We start from the raw sequence: 18,312 nt of genomic DNA, 5'->3' as shown, positions 1-18,312 counted from the left end.
TGGAACCAGACGGGTGACTCGTAGAAACAAATTGCTGTCGTGGGTGGGAAACCTTGCACAGGATATGTCCAAAACAGTTGCTTGTTTAGGAAATGGAGAAATAAATAACCTGTGGTTCCAATGGATCCAATGTTGTTTTTATTTAGTCACACGATCTTGTAAAAGCAGTAGTTCACCCCAAAAATGATTCAAGGCTTCCTGGGGTGCGTAATTGAGAGAAAACAAGTGTTTTATTTGGGTGAACTGCTCCTTTAATACTTAATTCATTGCTTCAATATTTATAAAACCCAGTCAATTACACTTTGACTTTCAAACATAGAGAAAATAGCATAGCTACAAGCTCACAATGTGTTGCATGTATAGATATGCTATTTTCACTGCTTTTGTGCGACACTCTTGTGTCACAAAGTAGGGCATTCATTTATGAAATATGGAAATACAAGGTTTCTGCCACAATAATGTATTCTAATATTATTATTGGTATCAGTTGTAGACTGCTAAGTTTCAGCAGTTTCAAAGTCGCCACCCTGTTATCTGGGACTGAGAAAATTATTTTCTCAGCAGCAGCCAGTGTTTCCACACACCACATTTATTTTAACAGCAGGACTGCATCTATTTATGATTCATGATTATTTTTGTTTACCTCCTCAGTTTGAGTTTCCAGCTCGTGAGTAGAAATGTAAAATGTTCCTCTTCCTACTGTAATTCAGAGTGTAGCCCAAGCAAGCAGAATGCATCCATATTAACCTGCCTGCCTATATGTAGGCCTACTATGTATAAGGTACAGTAGTGGAAGAAGTACTCAGATATTTTACTAAAGTAAAAATACCAATACCACAATATAAAAATACTCTGTTACAAGTAAAAGGCCTGTGTTCAAAATGTTACTTGAGTAAAAGTACAAAAGTATTGGCTTCAAAATATACTTAATTAAAGTACCAAAAGTAAAAGTACTAAAATGTTTGAAAATAGCCGATCTACAAGCTCACAGCGCGTCGCATCGCTTGTAGATCGTAAAATAGGGCTAAAGTGAAAAATAGCCCATCTCTAAGCACACAACATGTGGCGACGTTACACGTTGTGAGCTTGTAGATTGACAAATTTTGATGCAAGGTTTAAAGGTGAAGCATGTTAGGAGGAATTAGAATGGAGATGCTCATGGCAGAGAGAGGAGCGTGATTTGGATTTAGCTCCCAAAACCCAGCGGCATTATAACCCAAAATTCGAGCCAGAGAATCTTTCCAATTAATGAAGGCTATTGTCATCGATAACAGAATAACACTTTTCACAACAAAATACATGTCATAGTGTGTTGGTAAACCTTTTTTTTTCAAGACAAAAAGTAAAAATGACCATAATTGGAAAACAAACAAACACAAAAACAACCAAACATTTTCCAAATGGTATAAATAAAGTGTGTCACCCTAATGTGCACCTTTCTACCCACAAGTGAGGGTGAGTTAACTCACACACTGATAGTTAGTAGATCAGTAGAGAGTAGAGTATCTCTCTCTCTCTCTCTCTCTCTCTCTCTCTCTCTCTCTCTCTCTCTCTCTCTCTCTCTCTCTCTCTCTCCCTCCCTCTCCCCTTCACTCTGACACCCTCCACTGCTCCTGGCTTAGAACTCATCACTGATTCAGCTCATTGTCATGTCTCCCTGCAGGCATTAAGAGAGTGTGTGTGTGTGTGTGTGTGTGTGTGTGTGTGTGTGTGTGTGTGTGTGTGTGTGTGTGTGTGTGTGTGTGTGTGTGTGTGTGTGTGTGTGTGTGTGTGCGCGCATGTGCGTGCGCGCGCCCTCCTTCCATATGTGTACAGTTCAAGACCACGACCTTGCCCCCCTGGAAAGGGGGGAAAAGTAGGTGCCTATAGCAAGTATCTGATTATGCAGAGTAGCACAGTCAGTATGGGACATTTCACATAAAGCGGTGTACTTGAACTCTCATGATATTATACATACTGCCTATAATGTGCCTTTAATGTAGGCTGGAAATGGTGTTTCATGAGGAGCTGCAAAAATAGAGACAAAAACACTGGCGTCCGCATTTTCCTCTCTTTCACTCTTTCAAAACATTTACGATCTACAAGCTCACAAGCCGATTAACTAGTAGGGCTTATTAAGGTGGCTATTCATTTGTTTACAGAATGAAACAGAAAATCTGATGTTTTGCCTACTGTACGTTTGAGTTGGTTTGCTCTTAACCCATTTCGACCTGAGGCCGATTCTACAAATGTCTTCTAAATCCTAATAGTTTTCTGAAACACTTATGTTGCTGTAATATCAGTGGTTCTCAAACTTTTTCATGTCCCCCACAATGATATGTATTTGGCCACGGACCCCCATCTCAAAATGTGTTGTTCCAGGGACCCCCCCAGAAGCAAAGATTTGAGTTACAAATGTTCGCTTTAAAAATATATATATTCAAAGATTTTGCACACATTTTTCAAAAATAGCAGATCTACAAGCTCATAGCGCGGCACTCGGTGCCGCGCTATGAGCTTGTATATCTGCTATTTTTGGATAGCTTAAAGTATAAAATAATGGTTTAAGTGGTTACACAGATGTGTAATAATGGGTTAATTGTAAGAAACTTGCTCAAAGTATGCTTCTTTCACGTTAGCGTCCTCTAATGCTATACATTTAAATGTGTATGCCACTGTGTCAGCAAACTAGCGTGTGGATGGTGGACTGAGGGGTTTAGATGTTGACTTGTAGGCTGATCAGGCTGCAGTGCCAGCACTATGTGCAATCTCCAAGTAGATTATAACTGATTCCCAGCGCATTGGTATGCGACTCGGACGGTGCTGAGTTGACAGATAGTGTTGGGCTTCGCACATACCAACTTAGTTTCCAGGGTGAAGTGGCCTTTAGATGTGTTGGAGGGCTCGCAGCACTACAAGCCCTCTATGTGAAATGGACCAGGAGTTGAAAATAGCATGTTTCACTTAGTAAAACACAGGAATAAAGGGATTTTTTTCTCTGTTTATTATTTTTTAACATTGAAGTGAATGGAGCAGCAACTTTTTGGATAGCGTTATCTCCTAGTTCTAGAAAGATTTTAGACTTTTATTTTAAGAGATGTCAAAAGACGTCATTGGCACTCAGGGCTTACTATAAAACATCCGTCAAAAAACGTCATTGGCACACATTGAGTTAAATGAAATTCATTGGATTATTGTTATTTTTAACTAATTTATTTTATTTTATCATATTTTTTCTTGCAACCCCTTTGTGACACGCATCGAGGTCGTGGCCCCCACTTGTGGAGCTGGCTGAGCCACAAGGGCCCGGCTCTGGTGATAGAGTTGCTATCTGTGCGGCAAGGTTTCATGATGTGTCTTTGTTCAAGCTGGGCAAGACCTAGTCGGTTGAGTGTCTAAACCAGGGGCGTCACGGCCATTCACTGTGCGTACGACGCTACACACTCACTCTCACAGATCTGTGAATTCATACCCCCCACTTTTTGAAAAAATTAAAAACATATATATTTTTTGATAATAAATCGGTAAAATCAGGCAAAAATAAGAATTAAATAACCTAACCCTAACCCTAAAACCAAAATAAAGTAACCAAAACACGAAAAAAAAACTAACAAAAAACGCAACATTTTTAAAATACAGAATTTGTTTACATTTGACAGTTACAAATGTTTTTTCACGCTTTTTCAAAAATAGCAGATCTATACCTGCTATTTTTGAATAGCCAAAGTGTAAAGTAAGGGGTATAGTCCACCGAAAGTCCATCCCCCCCACCTTCTGAGAGTGTTGTGATTGGTCGAAAATTATCCGGGGGAAATATGTACGACGGAAGTCCCGCCCCTACAGACACTCTTCTGCATTAGGTTGTGATCAGGCTTTTCTCTTGGAAGATGAGCAAGGCTGGGAACAAGGCTGCTCTTGATTGCACTGGTTGTGCTTGAGCTCCTATAACAGTGGTTCTCAAACTTTTTCATGTCAAGGACCCCCAAATTGACACTTATTAGCCAGCGGACCCCCATTTGAAAAGATATGCCACGGACCCCCCCATAAGAGATGATTTTTACAGCTCTAGCAGTCAATTCTCAACCATTTTAATTGAAGGACCCCCAGTTTGGCATGCATAAGGCTACGGACCCCTATTTTATGGCATTTCTATCTCTGGGGCCCCAATTCATATTGTAAAATCAGTGTTCATTTAACTCTGAGAGTGTACAAATGGTTCCATTTGTACACTCTCAGAGTTACAGACACATAAGGATCAATTTGGTTCCTAACTATTCATTTGGCTGGGGACCCCCTGGAACCCCCTCAAGTACCCCTAGGGGTCCCCGGACCCCACTTTGAGAACCAATGTCCTATAATCTGATTGGTTGTGCTGGAGGGCTGACCGTCCACCAACTCGCTCTCTCTGAAGGCAACTTAACCGTACAACTATTGAGCCTTCAATCAGGAAGTATTGGAAAACTGTCAGGGCACCTGCTGACTTCAATGGCATAGAGCAGCTATATCCTCTGTAAACTGCACAAGCTGTGTGAGCTATGCTTTGAATATGTTTCTGTTAAGATTCCCTCGGGGCATGCTATGGTTATGAAATATTTAAATTCTCAGAGACAGACTGGGTTTTGGAGATCTGCAGTACAGAGGTCTACGCAAGTTCATGCTCATGATTAATTCTGCTGCAGACATCTATATATATAATTGGCAAGTGTGGCTGTGTGTCTGTGTGTCTGTCTGGGTCTCCAAAAAGTTCGCTTTCAGTTTGCGTGTTGCCAAATCATGTGCGAGAAACAAGCACCGGTGATGCAATGAATGTCTACACGCTCTACTGTCTCTGTATCCGATGTGCGGGCCAGGCTAGGTAGCGGCCCGAACCTTATAGTTATAAACGATAGTGGTATATTTGGGTTGACGATGTCCTGCTCAGTGACACCATAACATTATGAAGCCTGGAGACGCCAGGGATCGAACCCGGGTACAATTTTCAGTTACTTTTTACTTTACTAGAGTATTTCCAATTTGCAATAATTTTACTTCTACTCCACTGCATCTCAGATAAGACACTTTTACTCCACTACAATTATTTGAAAACTTTAGTGACTTTGTAGATATAAGTTACTATATTATAAAACATACCACTTACCAACATAACATACCAACATTAACCACTGTAGCCCTATTTTATGCATAGGCTATTTGAATATAGCCAGTCAGTTTTTAGTTTTTCTGGAATTGAGAAAGAACGTTGGAAATTTCTCTCCTCTCCCCTCCCCTCCCCTCCCCTCCTCTACCTGTTTCTTGTCACTTGCTGTTGCCTGTCCATGCTTTTGAAATATGCTGTGCACAAACATCACAGAAAACTGACAGAGAGTTTGAAAGTAAACCGATTTCACAATGCCCGTGCAACGGGTTGGAAAAAAAATATCTGCAGCCTCGCCTCCTGCGTCTTGTAACTAAGATCTAAACTGTTTGCTTTGCTGCTGACTGCCTACAAAAAAAAGTGTATGGCACAGCAGAAGATTGTATGCTACAGCTACAAATCTATCCCGTCTGGCAGTCGTCCAGGCCACCTGCCTCGCACATATCCTTGAGTTGTATAAAGCAAGACACATACTGTATATATACAGTTTAAAAAACTGACAACAATAGCGACAGTGAGCCTTCTTAACCCATTAAGACCGGGAACGCGTCATTTTTCAGATTTCTTTGGCTATTCAAAAATAGCAGATCTACAAGCTCATAGCGCGGCACCGAGTGCCGCGCTATGAGCTTGTAGATATGCTATTTTTGGGGGGAAAATCGTGAAAATGTGTGCAAATCTTTGAATATATATACATTTTTAATTCAAATCTTTGCTTCTGGGGGGTCCTTGGAACAACATATTTTGAGATGGGGGTCCGCGGCCAAATATAATTCCTTGACATGAAAAAAGTTTGAGAACCACTAATATTATAGCAACATCAAAAAACTATTGTAGAATCCCCAGAATCAAAGATTTGAGTTACAAATGTTATATGTTAATAGCAGATCTACAAGCTCATAGCGCGGCACACTTGGTGCCGCGCTATGAGCTTGTTTATCTGCTATTTTTGAATAGCCAAAGAAATCTTAAAATGACACAGATGCGTTCCCGGTCTTAATGGGTTAACCCATATTCAAGAGATTCAACATTATTTTATTGTTCCATCCCATTGTACAAGTACAGTATAAGAGCGTACAATGCTTTGGGTTTCGGCCTCTCAACATTGCAGCAAACAATAGAAACGACAGTAAAAATAGTACTAACAAGACTACAGTGGGTCAAAACCTATATACAGGGCACGGTGGTGCAGTCGGTTAGCGCTGTCGCCTCACAGCTAGAAGATCCTGGGTTCGATTCCCGCCGGGGATGCTGTGGGCGCTGGGGGCTTGTCCTCTCCTCCGTGTCATGTAGATACCCTCACAAAAAACATGCAGTAATCCTGGTCCCTATACTGCCTCCCCCTGGTCAGCCGGGGCGCCTGATGGAGGTGAAAGGAACTGGTTGGAATAACGTGTTCCTTCCACACGCTACGTCCTACCGGGGAAACTCCCCCCTGTCAGGTGATAAGAAAGCGGCCTGCTCACCCCTCATGTACTGAAGGAAGCATGAGTTCAGTTGAGGACTCTCCCCAGGCTGGCAGAGGGAGAGTAGCACCCAGGATTACAGCCTAGGCAATTGGCGCTGGGTGAAAAAATGGGTTGCAAAATTGTACACAAGAATTACGCGCACACACGCGCGCACACACACACACACACACACACACACACACACACACACACACACACACACACACACACACACACACACACACACACACACACACACACACACACACTGCGTAAAGTGTCAGATGCCTGCGTGTGGGATGTACTTAAATCATATGATTATAAATCACCCTTCTGTTTCCTGGATACAAAAAGAAAGAGGACGCTTGGGGTATTTTTCTTGAGGGTAGATCAGCAGTGCAATGCTGTTGCACGCAGAACCAGCAGTTAAACCAAAAGTACCCTTCTAAAGTGCCTACATATGTATTTGCATCGACGCTAATCACCATCATTAAGTTTATGTGTTTATGTGTTTTCTGTAAATTGTTTGAAATATGACGGCGCTAAAAAAAAACAGTTAACCCATTAAGACCTGAGGTCGATTCAAAAAATGTTTTCTAAATCCTAAATACAAAAATAAAAATAATAATTTGCACAAATGTTTTTTTAAATAGCAGATCTACAAGCTCATAGCGCGGCACTCTGAGCTTGTAGATCTGCTATTTTTGAATAGCCAAAGAAATCTTAAAATGACACAGATGCGTCCCCGGTCTTAATGGGTTAATTCAAATGAGGAAACGACCATAAAAGCAACGAGGAAAACTATTAGCATAAGATTTATTAGCATAAAAGTCATTACAGTAAAAGTTGTTCCGCGGTATTTGCATAAAATCCGCTGCTGCTGCAAACAAGTCAAGTGGCAGCAAAGTTTGGAGTGGAGTGATTAAACACAGGTAGATTGTCCTTCACATTTAGATGAGCGAAAAAGTTGGGAGCAGCAAATGGAGGAGTGGGTGGATGGTTCCGTTTTTTTGCAGCAACGCACATAATATTATATTGTCGTTGTCGGGTGGACACCATGTACGTTCAATCAGTGGTGGAAAAAGTACTCAAATGTTTTACTTATGTAAAAGTATCAATACTGCAATGTAGAAGTACTCTGTTACAAGTAAAAGTCCGGAATAAGAAAATGTACTTGAGTAAAAGTACAAAAGTACTATTTTCAAATAAAATCTTGCAGGGAAATTATAATAAGCAGATCTGGCAACCCTGTTTATCAGACCATTGAATGGGCGAAATAGGCGACATACTGACCTATACCCGTTTTATACCCGTTTTATTCATTGGGTTTCGGTTTCGGCCGTTCCAAACATTGCGACGTTCGCTTGAGCCTACTCAGCGCCGTCCAAATGATGCACCGTTAGGCACAGAATGGTATTTTCAAATAAAATCTTGCGGGGAAATTAGAATAAGGAGATCTGGCAACCCTGGTTGTGGGGACTGCTCTGCCTGCGGGTAGGTCAGTATCTCCTGATTACCCCCAATGAATGGTCTGATAAATCATGGGTACAGGTCAGTATGTCACCTATACTTCGCCCATTCAATGGTCTGATAAAACGTGTTAATGTTCCATTCAGTGCGTTGATAGATGGCACGATACTTGATGCACGTGTCGTGCATCAAGACAGATGCACGGATGATGCAAGTAAAGGAACAAACCGCCGTGGAGATTGGAAACACTCACACTGCCACTCAAAGACACACGCACGCACGCACGCACGCACGCACGCACGCACGCACGCACGCACGCACGCACGCACGCACACACACACACACACACACACACACACACATGTACTGTACACATGCATGTGTCCATGCAGACTAATTAGTGTGGTTACAAATAGCCTGGGTTAATGTTGTCATTAACATTGAAAAAGATGGGGCAATTACTGTCACTCTAGTAATCAGTCACACGTGCACACACACATGCATGTGTGTGTGCACGTGCACGTGCACGTGTGTGTGTGTGTGTGTGTGTGTGTGTGTGTGTGTGTGTGTGTGTGTGTGTGTGTGTGTGTGTGTGTTACGCTTATCACACACACACACACACACACACACACACACACACACACACACACACACACACACACACACACACACACACACACACACACACACACACAGACAGACAGACAGACAGACAGACAGACACACACACACACAGGCACGCACGCACGCACGCACGCACGCACGCACGCACGCACGCACGCACGCACGCACGCACACACACACACACACACACACACACACACACACACACACACACACACACACACACACACACACACCTATCTAGTGTCTAGTGATGGAAAGGTTATATGTAGACACACAGGTGTCCCCAGAAGCCCCTTATCCATCACACATACAGTATAGATACTGTAGGTACAGAATGCTAATTAGTTTAGCCCCCCCTGCACAACATTGCAGTGCATCTTGTGCAGATGCACTGCACAAGATAAATCTCTCCTAATACACTTCGTGAAAACACAGACTATTGTTGCATTTGTCATCATGGTTGTGCCTTTTGTGATTTATTGATTGATTGATTGATTGATTAGTCAATTGAAGGAAAACCTTCAAGAAGAATGTACTCACGACTGTGAGCCAAAAATGTGTCCCGACCCATTGTTTGAGAAGCGTTGCTTCTACATGTCTCCTAAATCTCAACAGTTTTCTGAAAAAACGTATGTTTCTAAGTGATGCTCAATCTTTTTCATGTCAAGGACCCCCAAAATTATATGTATTTGGCTGCGGACCCCCATCAAAATATTTTGCTCCAGGGACCCCCAGAAGCAAAGATTTGAGTTACAAATGTTCGCTTTAAAAATGTATATATTCAAAGATTTGCACACATTTTCACGATTTTTAAAAAAATAGCAGATCTACAAGCTCGTAGCGCGGCACTCGGTGCCGCGCTATGAGCTTGTATATCTGCTATTTTTGAATAGCCCAAAGTGTAAAATAATGCTTTTTAGCTCAAATCTAAAAATGAGTTAAACTCTCAATGGGTTAAACATCTCACTGACGACTCTCTCTCTCTCTCTGTGTATTTCTGTCATCCTCTCTCAGACGTTCAGCACATAAAGCGCCGCGACATCATCCTGAAGAGGGAGCTGGGTGAAGGAGCCTTCGGCAAGGTGTTCCTGGCTGAATGCTACAACCTCAGCCCGACCAAGGACAAGATGCTGGTGGCTGTCAAGGTCAGTGTGTGTGTGACTGAATGGAGCCGTGCTCGTGTTTGCCGATACTACTGAATGTTTGTCGGATTCGGTCATGTCAACCGTTTGTAATGTTGCTTGAGGCCGTCCTGAGGCTGTGTGTGTGTGTGTGTGTGTGCGTGTGTGTATGTGTATATGTGTGTGTGTGGGGGGGGGGGGGGGGGTGCGTGTGTGTGTGTGTGTGTGTGTGTGTGTGCACACATACATACACACACATACACACAGCAATATAGAAAGAATCAAGTATGAATGCTCTGAACGCGTCGCTGATCCTGTGTCGTGTGTTTGGATGCTTGAGTGGCTCTGAGGAGGGAAACGCTCACCGGTTAACAGACTGAACGTGTGAGTGTGTGTGTGTGTGTGCGTGCGTGTGTGTGCGTGTGTGGCTTGTAAATGCCTCAGACCACTCTGTGTGACGTGAGTCAGAGCTGTAATGGCTTCAAGTGTTGCCTTGATGATGCAGCGTTCATCCTGTACATCTCTCCTGTGGCTTTTATCTGCAGTTAAAGCCATTCAATCTCAACACGCTGCTCTACAGCTCTGACCTGCCCACTTCATGTATGGAGAGACAAAAGACTCTTTCACAGAGAAATGCCTTTTCCCTTTCCTGTACACCACATGAACCCTCTATAGCTCACAACGTGTCACAACGTGACACCTTATATAAGCTTGTCAATCGGCTATTTTCGGCGAAGAGATCTGTTGTATAGGGGGAAAAAGTAGGGGGACAAGTATAGTATTTCACCTGGGGGGCCCTGTTTCTCATAGGAGAGCTGTGGACACTTGACATCATCGTTGGCAGGTTTTCGTTTTTTTACAAACAACATTTCAATTATTTATTATCTATTAACTCGAGAACAATGGCTTCCATTATAGCATGCTAACTTTCCAGGAATAGAAAGCCTGCAGTTTCTATTGGATTGGATTCCCCATCGATGATGTCACTGGTAGGCGGGTTTCTGAACTGTCCACAGACCTCCTCTGAGACACAGAGCGAATAGACAAACGTTGTACCATATTATCATGAGCATTAACTCATGCTCAGGAGCTGAGCATTAGCTCAGCACCAATTATATGAAGATGGGTAAATGTGAAAATCTATCACTTAGTCACATGATTATGTTTAGAATGGAAAGTATGACATGCATATTGACGTAACCTATTAAAACCGGGATAGCATCTGTGCCTAAAATAGCAGATTTACAATAATAATAATACACTTGATTTGTATAGCACCTTTCATGACATGAAATGCAGCTCAAAGTGCTTTACCGAGCAAGAATACAATTACAGTTACAACCAATTTAACAATAAAGCAAACAAAAATAAAATAAAAGAAAAGAAAAGAAAACAACATTAAAATAGGCAATACAAGCTCATAGCGCGTCGTTTTGTGCCGCGCTATGAGCTTGTAGATCTGCTATTTTAGAAAAATGAAAATGTGTGCAAGTCTTTGAATGTATATATATTTTTAAGCAAAAATGTTTTACTCGAATCTTTGCTTCTGGGGGTCCCTGGCACAAAATATTTGGGGATGGTGGTTGCAGCCAAATACATATAATTTTGGGGGTCCTTGACATGAAAAAGAAGCCTATGTTTTTCAGAAAACTGTTAGGATTTAGAAGACATTAATGTAAAATCTTAATGGGTTATTATAGTAAAAAACATAAAGGACAGAATGTGTGATGAAACGATGGGTCCTTTCTTCAACACGAAGGACACCTCGACCTGTTGCAAACAGGTGTTTGGTCTTAGTGAGGATTACAGCCAGTTTAATCCCATAAGATGTATTGCCTTTTGCCTGCGTCTCGCTATTCATTACCGTCGTTACAAAACCACCGTATTGATCCGCAAACACGCGTTACCCACATAGACACACGTTGCACATACATAGACGGACCATACGGCTACAATAAAATGGAACCTCTGGGGCTCCCCCTCTGGCGTTGTGCCTGTGGGCAGTGTTTGCCAGATTCTGTGAGAGAAACAAGCAACCAGGTCTAGGAAAACCAGCCCGAAAGAAGCGACTATGGGCCCACATGAGCACTTTAACATACATCAGCTATTTGAAAATAGCAGATCTACAAGCTCACAACGCGTCGCGATGCGACGCGTTGTGAGCTTGTAGATCGGCTATTTTCAAATAAAGTCTTGCACGGGGATTATAATAAGCAGATATGGCAACCCCGCCCGTGGGCGTTACTCTCTCTAGTGAAGTGGTTTGACAGACAGGGTGCATGGGCACTGGTCCCTTGAGTATCTTAAACAAGGGGGGGACAAGGGGGCGTGGCTACACGACACTGAGTTATAGACTAGGGCAGTAGTTTTCAAACCTTTTTCGTGCCAAGGACCCCTAAATTGATATTCATTTGGCCGCGGACCCCCATCTGAAAATGTTTTGTGCCAGGGACCTCCCAGAAGCAAAGATTTGAGTAATGTTCGCTTTAAAAATATATAAATATTCAAAGACATGCACACATTTTCAAGATTTTTCAAAAATAGCATATCTACAAGCTCATAGCGCGGCACTCGGTGCCGCGCTATGAGCTTGTATATCTGCTATTTTTGAATAGCCAAGGCTAAGTCGTTAAAATGATTGTGATGCTATGTTAAAGTTGTACAGTGCAAATTTAAAAAAAAACGATTTTTAGCAGCCTCTGCTGGTCATTACCGTCACTGCAGGCCGTTTGTTTATTATTGCGTTACCCAGAATTCCATTCGTTTTCACCGGAAGACGGAAGCGTTTCAAAAAGCGTTCTTTTAATTGTTTTATACGATCTGTGGATCGTTTCTCTTAGCCAGTGGAGCTTTAGTTACCGTGAGCTGTGTTTTCTTTTTCTGTTTTTTTTTCGTTCTTCAAATCATACAATCTGTTAAAATCAGCGTGAGTTTCCTTTTTGTTATTAGCGCGGTAGTTCCTGGCCAAACAGGAAACCGGTGCAGTAGTTCCTGGCCAAACAGGAAACCGGTGCAATTCCGCTTCCATTTTCCGGCCAGATGATGTCATTTTCGCGGGACAGTCAACCCCGACAACGCTCAATAGAAAATATATAAATAAAAGGCTTTCGGGGGTGAAATTCATGGAGTGGGTGTTGTGAAACATTTGCCACTCACAAAAGATATACAATTTAACTTTAGTTTTATTGAAAAAGTTACCTAGCATTACTTTAACTAATTTTGCTGGGGACCCTTTGGTACCTTCTCAAGGACCACTGGTGGTCCCCGGACCACTGGTTGAAAACCACTGGATTAGGGCTATTGTAGAAAAGTAGAAAAGTGAAAAGTAAAAGTTTTGCACATACTGTATTGGTTTTCCACACGACAGAGACGTTTTACAAAGTAGAGCGCAATGGCGTCACGAGCACATCTACATGCTTACGCAATCTATACTAAACTGGATCAGTGTGGTCCAGTACAGACACTGGGGTTATACAGGTCAACACTTCAACTTATTACAGCAGTGACCATGAGTTCAGCAGCAGTTATCCCATTCAATCCGGGAGAGCATCTGTGTCATTTTAGATTTCTCTGGCTATTCAAAAATAGCAGATCTACAAGCTCATAGCGCGGCACCGAGTGCCGCGCTATGAACTTGTAGATCTGCTATTTTTGCAAAATCCTGAAAACGTGTGCAAATATTTGAATATATAGGCCTTTATATAGCATATTGGTTGGCTATTCAAAAATAGTAGATAATATAAGCTCATAGCGTGTCACTTCGTGCCATGCTATGAGCTTGTAGATCTGCTATTTTCGAAAAATCGTGATAATGTTTTTTTAAGCGGACATTTTTAACTCAAATCTTTGCGTCTGGGGGTCCCTGGAACAAAATATTTTAGATGGGGGAATCGGCGGCCAAATACATATCATTTTTGGGGGTCCTTTACATGAAAGCGTTTGAGCACCACTGATAATATAGCAACATAGTCGTTTTTTTTCAGAAAAACTGATTTAGAAGACATTTGTGGAACCGGCCTCAGGCCTAAACGGGTTAAATTACTTGGGTCTGTGATGCTGCCCTCCATTGCCCCGCTCCATCTGAAGCTCAGGGTTATCTCCGCCCCGAATGTAACCACAAATACATTCATCTGAAATGGAGTTTAATGCTATTCGTTACGGAAGTTATTTTATGGCTGCTGGGTTTCCGCGAGGCGGTTCCAATCAAACGTCGATGGAGGAAAAAAAAAAAAAGAGTGCATTCTGCATCCACAGCTTGTTTACAGTTGAACTGCGAAATGTCTCATTTTCCACAACATGGAAAGGGTCCCAGAATGTATTGGAGCCTAGCCCAGATACACACACATATACTACTGTACATACACACATACTCGCACGCGCGTGCATACACAGTGCGCGCACACACTCACACGCGCACACAAACGCCCACAAACGCATGGATGGACGTGCACACGAACGTACACACTCACGCAAGGCACGGTTTATACATACACCAACAGTTATTCTAACATCTGCACACACACACACACACACACACACACACACACACACACACACACACACACACACAAAGCAATGTGTGCTTGCATACAAAATGTATGCTGTATACACCATGGTCAATGAATGCATACACAGATGGACTTGCACGCACACGCACACACACACACACACACACACACACACACACACACACACACACACACACACACACACACACGCACACGCACATGCACTCTTTTTAAAATGCAGTCAAACTAAATCCTTTATTTGTCATTTCTGTGGGATGGAGGTGCCAAGCAAATGGAGATTATGTACCTGAACATCACACCACATTAAATGAAGGACACAAATGTACACACACACACACACACACACACACACACACACACACACACACACACACACACACACACACACACACACACACACACACACACACACACACACACACACACACACACACACACTTCATAAAGTGTAAGTGAGGTGCAGATGTGTACCGTTAAGATAAGCTCTTCAACTGAGACTTACACACGCAATGCACACACACACATCTGTTCCAACCAGACATTGGTCTTCATCACTGTGATGAAGAACACGGTGAAACATTGCATTCTGTATGCCTCTGTCGCCGATAGCCACGAGCAGAGGCATTATTATTCCTGGTCTCTCTCTCTCTCTCTCTCACACACACACACACACACACACACACACACACACACACACACAAACACACACACACACACACACACACACACACACACACACACACACACACACACACACACACACACACACACACACACACACACACACACACACACACACACACACACACACACACACACACACACACACACTCACTCTCGTACATAAAGTGTAAGTGAGGTGCAGATGTGTGCCAGTAAGATAAGCTCTTCAACTGAGACTTACACATGCAATGCAAACACCTTGTATCAAAATCACCTTATAGGTGAAAACGTTTTCCTAAAATGGTAGCATGCAGCCACCTTAAGAGTGAAGTTGTACATAGAATATATGTGCATCAGTGAGCGCATCACCGTGGTTCAATTATATAACAGGTCTATGATTTGGCTTAGTCAACAAGATCATCACAGCCGTGCTATTATAGCACAACAGCCCAACCTTGAGAGTTAATGGCCCTTTGCTTTTATACCACTGTTCTATAAATAGAACTATTCATCAAGTAATAGGAGGCAATGTTTTACGATTTTGTCAATGATGTTGTTGTTTGTCCGGCTCCGCCAACAAATATAGTTCCTTCAAGACTCCATCAACTTAAAAAGGGCTACAGCCCCGATACTGAGTGGGAAAATAACAGGCTAGCACTGGTTAGCTAATGAAGTGAATAGCAATCACATTACAAAACTGGAACTAGCTATTGTATAACATGTATTATACACACATTATAGTATTGTACTTATTTTGGACTGTGTTATGAAAGCAATAACAAACCCAAGGCTACTGTATATATATATACATGCCATTATCTCTCCATTATCTCTCCCACACCAGTCCTGTCGTTCTTTACTGATGTCTGATGAAGAAGAAATGTCCTAATCTAAAATGTGTAGCGCTCTGTTGGTGCTTTCATTGTTGAAATAGAAAGACAGCTGTAAATGTAGGGGAGAGAGGGGCCCCCTCCCCCATCTTGAACTGTCAAAAGTTTGGACTGACAATAATAAAAGACCGAAAGATGGATTTTTCTGTGATTAATTCAGTTTCATACTAATGTCACTTTGATATACATCTGGTGTAGGCATGAAGCGTGATAATAAAGTACAGACAGTTAAAAGATAACAATAAATACGCGATACTGTAAGTGAGATAAAATTAAGCTACTGAATGCATATAAAGGAGCATAAAGCAACTCTGATACCAAAATAATTGGATCAACATAGAATAATTTTTACATTTAGACTTCTGAACAAAGACTCACAGTCCTTCACAGAGACCTTGCTGCCATTTGAAAAACTTTCACAGATGAGATAGAAGCCATGCTACAGTTTAAATTACAGTTATTTGATTAAAGTTACACGTCTGGCTTAATAATGAATCCGGGGTTTTTCAAGGACGCACTTTCAGTCAGCGTCGCGGCTATAAGATTTCAATAAAGATCGCAAAGTTCTATCTTGACGGCTTTATGGGAACGTCTGCTCCCAACAGCAACTCTATCAAATCCTGTGCATCACCTCCGCCCATAAAGAAAACATAAATGGCCATTGACGGGGGAAAGGGTGTATCGTATGAATTAATTTTGTTGGCTTTTTGTGTCATCATTCTTTTCTCTCAGCCGTCAGTCGTCATATCCACCTTATTGTGTATGGACTGGGGGGGGGGTAGTGAATATGAAACATTATTAGTATTTTACAGTATTATGACCTGGAAACAATTGAGTGGAACCTGTGAATTGGGCTGATGTCATAACTATTGCTCAAATATTGCTCAAATTCTGCGGTGTGCGACTATTGTAGTGTAGCATCCACTCTGTTGTTCTCTGTAACGTTACCTGTGGTTTGTACTGATGTCATAATAGGCATAACTTGCTACTCTCTCACTTGTTATGCATCAGAGCAGGATGATTGTAAAGGGTGTATACTGTACATCCCTACACTCTTCTGTACCTGTACCTGCCTGTACATCTATGACCTGTACCTGTAACTTTTACTGCTGTGCTGTCTCTGACGCCCTCCCGGCCCCTTATTGAGGTTTTTGGCAGTGGTGTAAAGTAACTAAGTACATGTACTTAAGCACAATGTTGAGGTATTTGTACTTGAGTATTTCCAATTTCCAATACTTTTACTTCTACTCCACTACATCTTGGATCCAAATATTGTACTTTTACTCCACATTTATTTGAAAACTTTAGTTACTTTGTAGATTTTGATTATTATTACAGAACATACATTAACCACTTCAGCCCTATATACATTTCAGCCATTTGAAAATAGCCGATCTACAAGCTCACAATGCGTCGCGATGCGACGCATTGTGAGCTTGTAGATCTGCTATTTTTCTTTATTGCAGCATTGATACTTTTACTTAAGTTGAAAATGTGAGTACTTTTTCCACCCCTGGTCTTTGGTGCGGTTGGCCCAACTGTTTTTACTGTTGATCAATACATGTCTCACCTCAGGATGTGTCCCTGCTGCCTTTAAACACACAGTTGTGCATCCTCTACTCAAAAAGAAAAACCTCCACCCGTCAATTTTGTCACTCAATTACCATTTTTATCAAAAAAGTTCTGGAGGAAAACAGTTTACCACCAACTTCAGACGTTTTTAATCTCACAAGGTATTCATGAGAAATTTCAGTCCGGGTTTTAAACCAGGCCACACAGCACAGACACTTCTGCTCTTCTGAAGGTTTTTAATGATTTAATTTTAACATCTGACTCCGGGAACCCAGCTGTCCTGGTGCTCCTTGATAAACAAATCGGCTCTGTTGTCAAGGCCAGCCTTTTTAAACTCTGCCTCCTCGCCAAGGTCTAGCCATATCTCCCCCCAAAACAGTTAGAAATCGCAATCCATGCTTTCATTTCATCCAGACTTGACTACTGCGATCAGGGGCGCCGATATCTATAAGCTCTAGCGGGTGCCCAACCTGGCACACATGCGAAAAATTTTGGCTGGTTTTGGCCGGATAATTTACTATTTTGGGGGGGGGGTTGTAGCTTTATTTCGGTTAATTCGGTTTATTCAGTGGCGATCTGAACCAGGCGATCTGATTTTGAAAAAAAAAAAAGAAAAAACTTTTTTTTTTTGTTTGACCAGCACCCAGTGGGTGCTCCTCACCCACTGTGGGTGCTTTAGCCCCGGGGCACCCACGGTATTGGCGCCCTTGACTGCGATTCCATATATACCGGCATCGAACAGTCGTCACTTAGAGACGACTGCAATTGGCCCAGAATGCTGCTGCTCGCCTGCTGTCTGGCACTAAAAAAACGTGAACATATAACCCCTGTCTTGGCCTCACTTAACTGGCTGCCTGCTAATTTTAGGATTGATTTTAA

At 42.1% G+C, this 18,312-nt stretch overlaps 1 protein-coding gene across 1 annotated transcript in view; it reads left to right on the top strand.

Annotated features, from left to right (window-relative positions):
* The window catches only part of ntrk3a (neurotrophic tyrosine kinase, receptor, type 3a), a gene marked incomplete at both ends in the record, with an annotated part of 270,533 nt that overhangs the window by 221,936 nt on the left and 30,285 nt on the right, over window positions 1-18,312 (top strand). The window contains one exon of the mRNA XM_084059451.1: window positions 9,673-9,803. Within this exon, the coding sequence (XP_083915577.1) occupies window positions 9,673-9,803 (131 nt within the window). The remainder of the gene's footprint in view (window positions 1-9,672; window positions 9,804-18,312) is intronic.

The sequence above is a fragment of the Gymnoscopelus microlampas genome (genome assembly GCF_963454915.1).
Source record: "Gymnoscopelus microlampas genome assembly, chromosome: 6".
In the NCBI taxonomy this organism is placed as follows: Eukaryota; Metazoa; Chordata; class Actinopteri; order Myctophiformes; family Myctophidae; genus Gymnoscopelus; species Gymnoscopelus microlampas.
The sequence above is the reverse complement of the archived record's forward strand: the minus strand, read 5'-3'. Positions and strand labels throughout refer to the sequence as shown.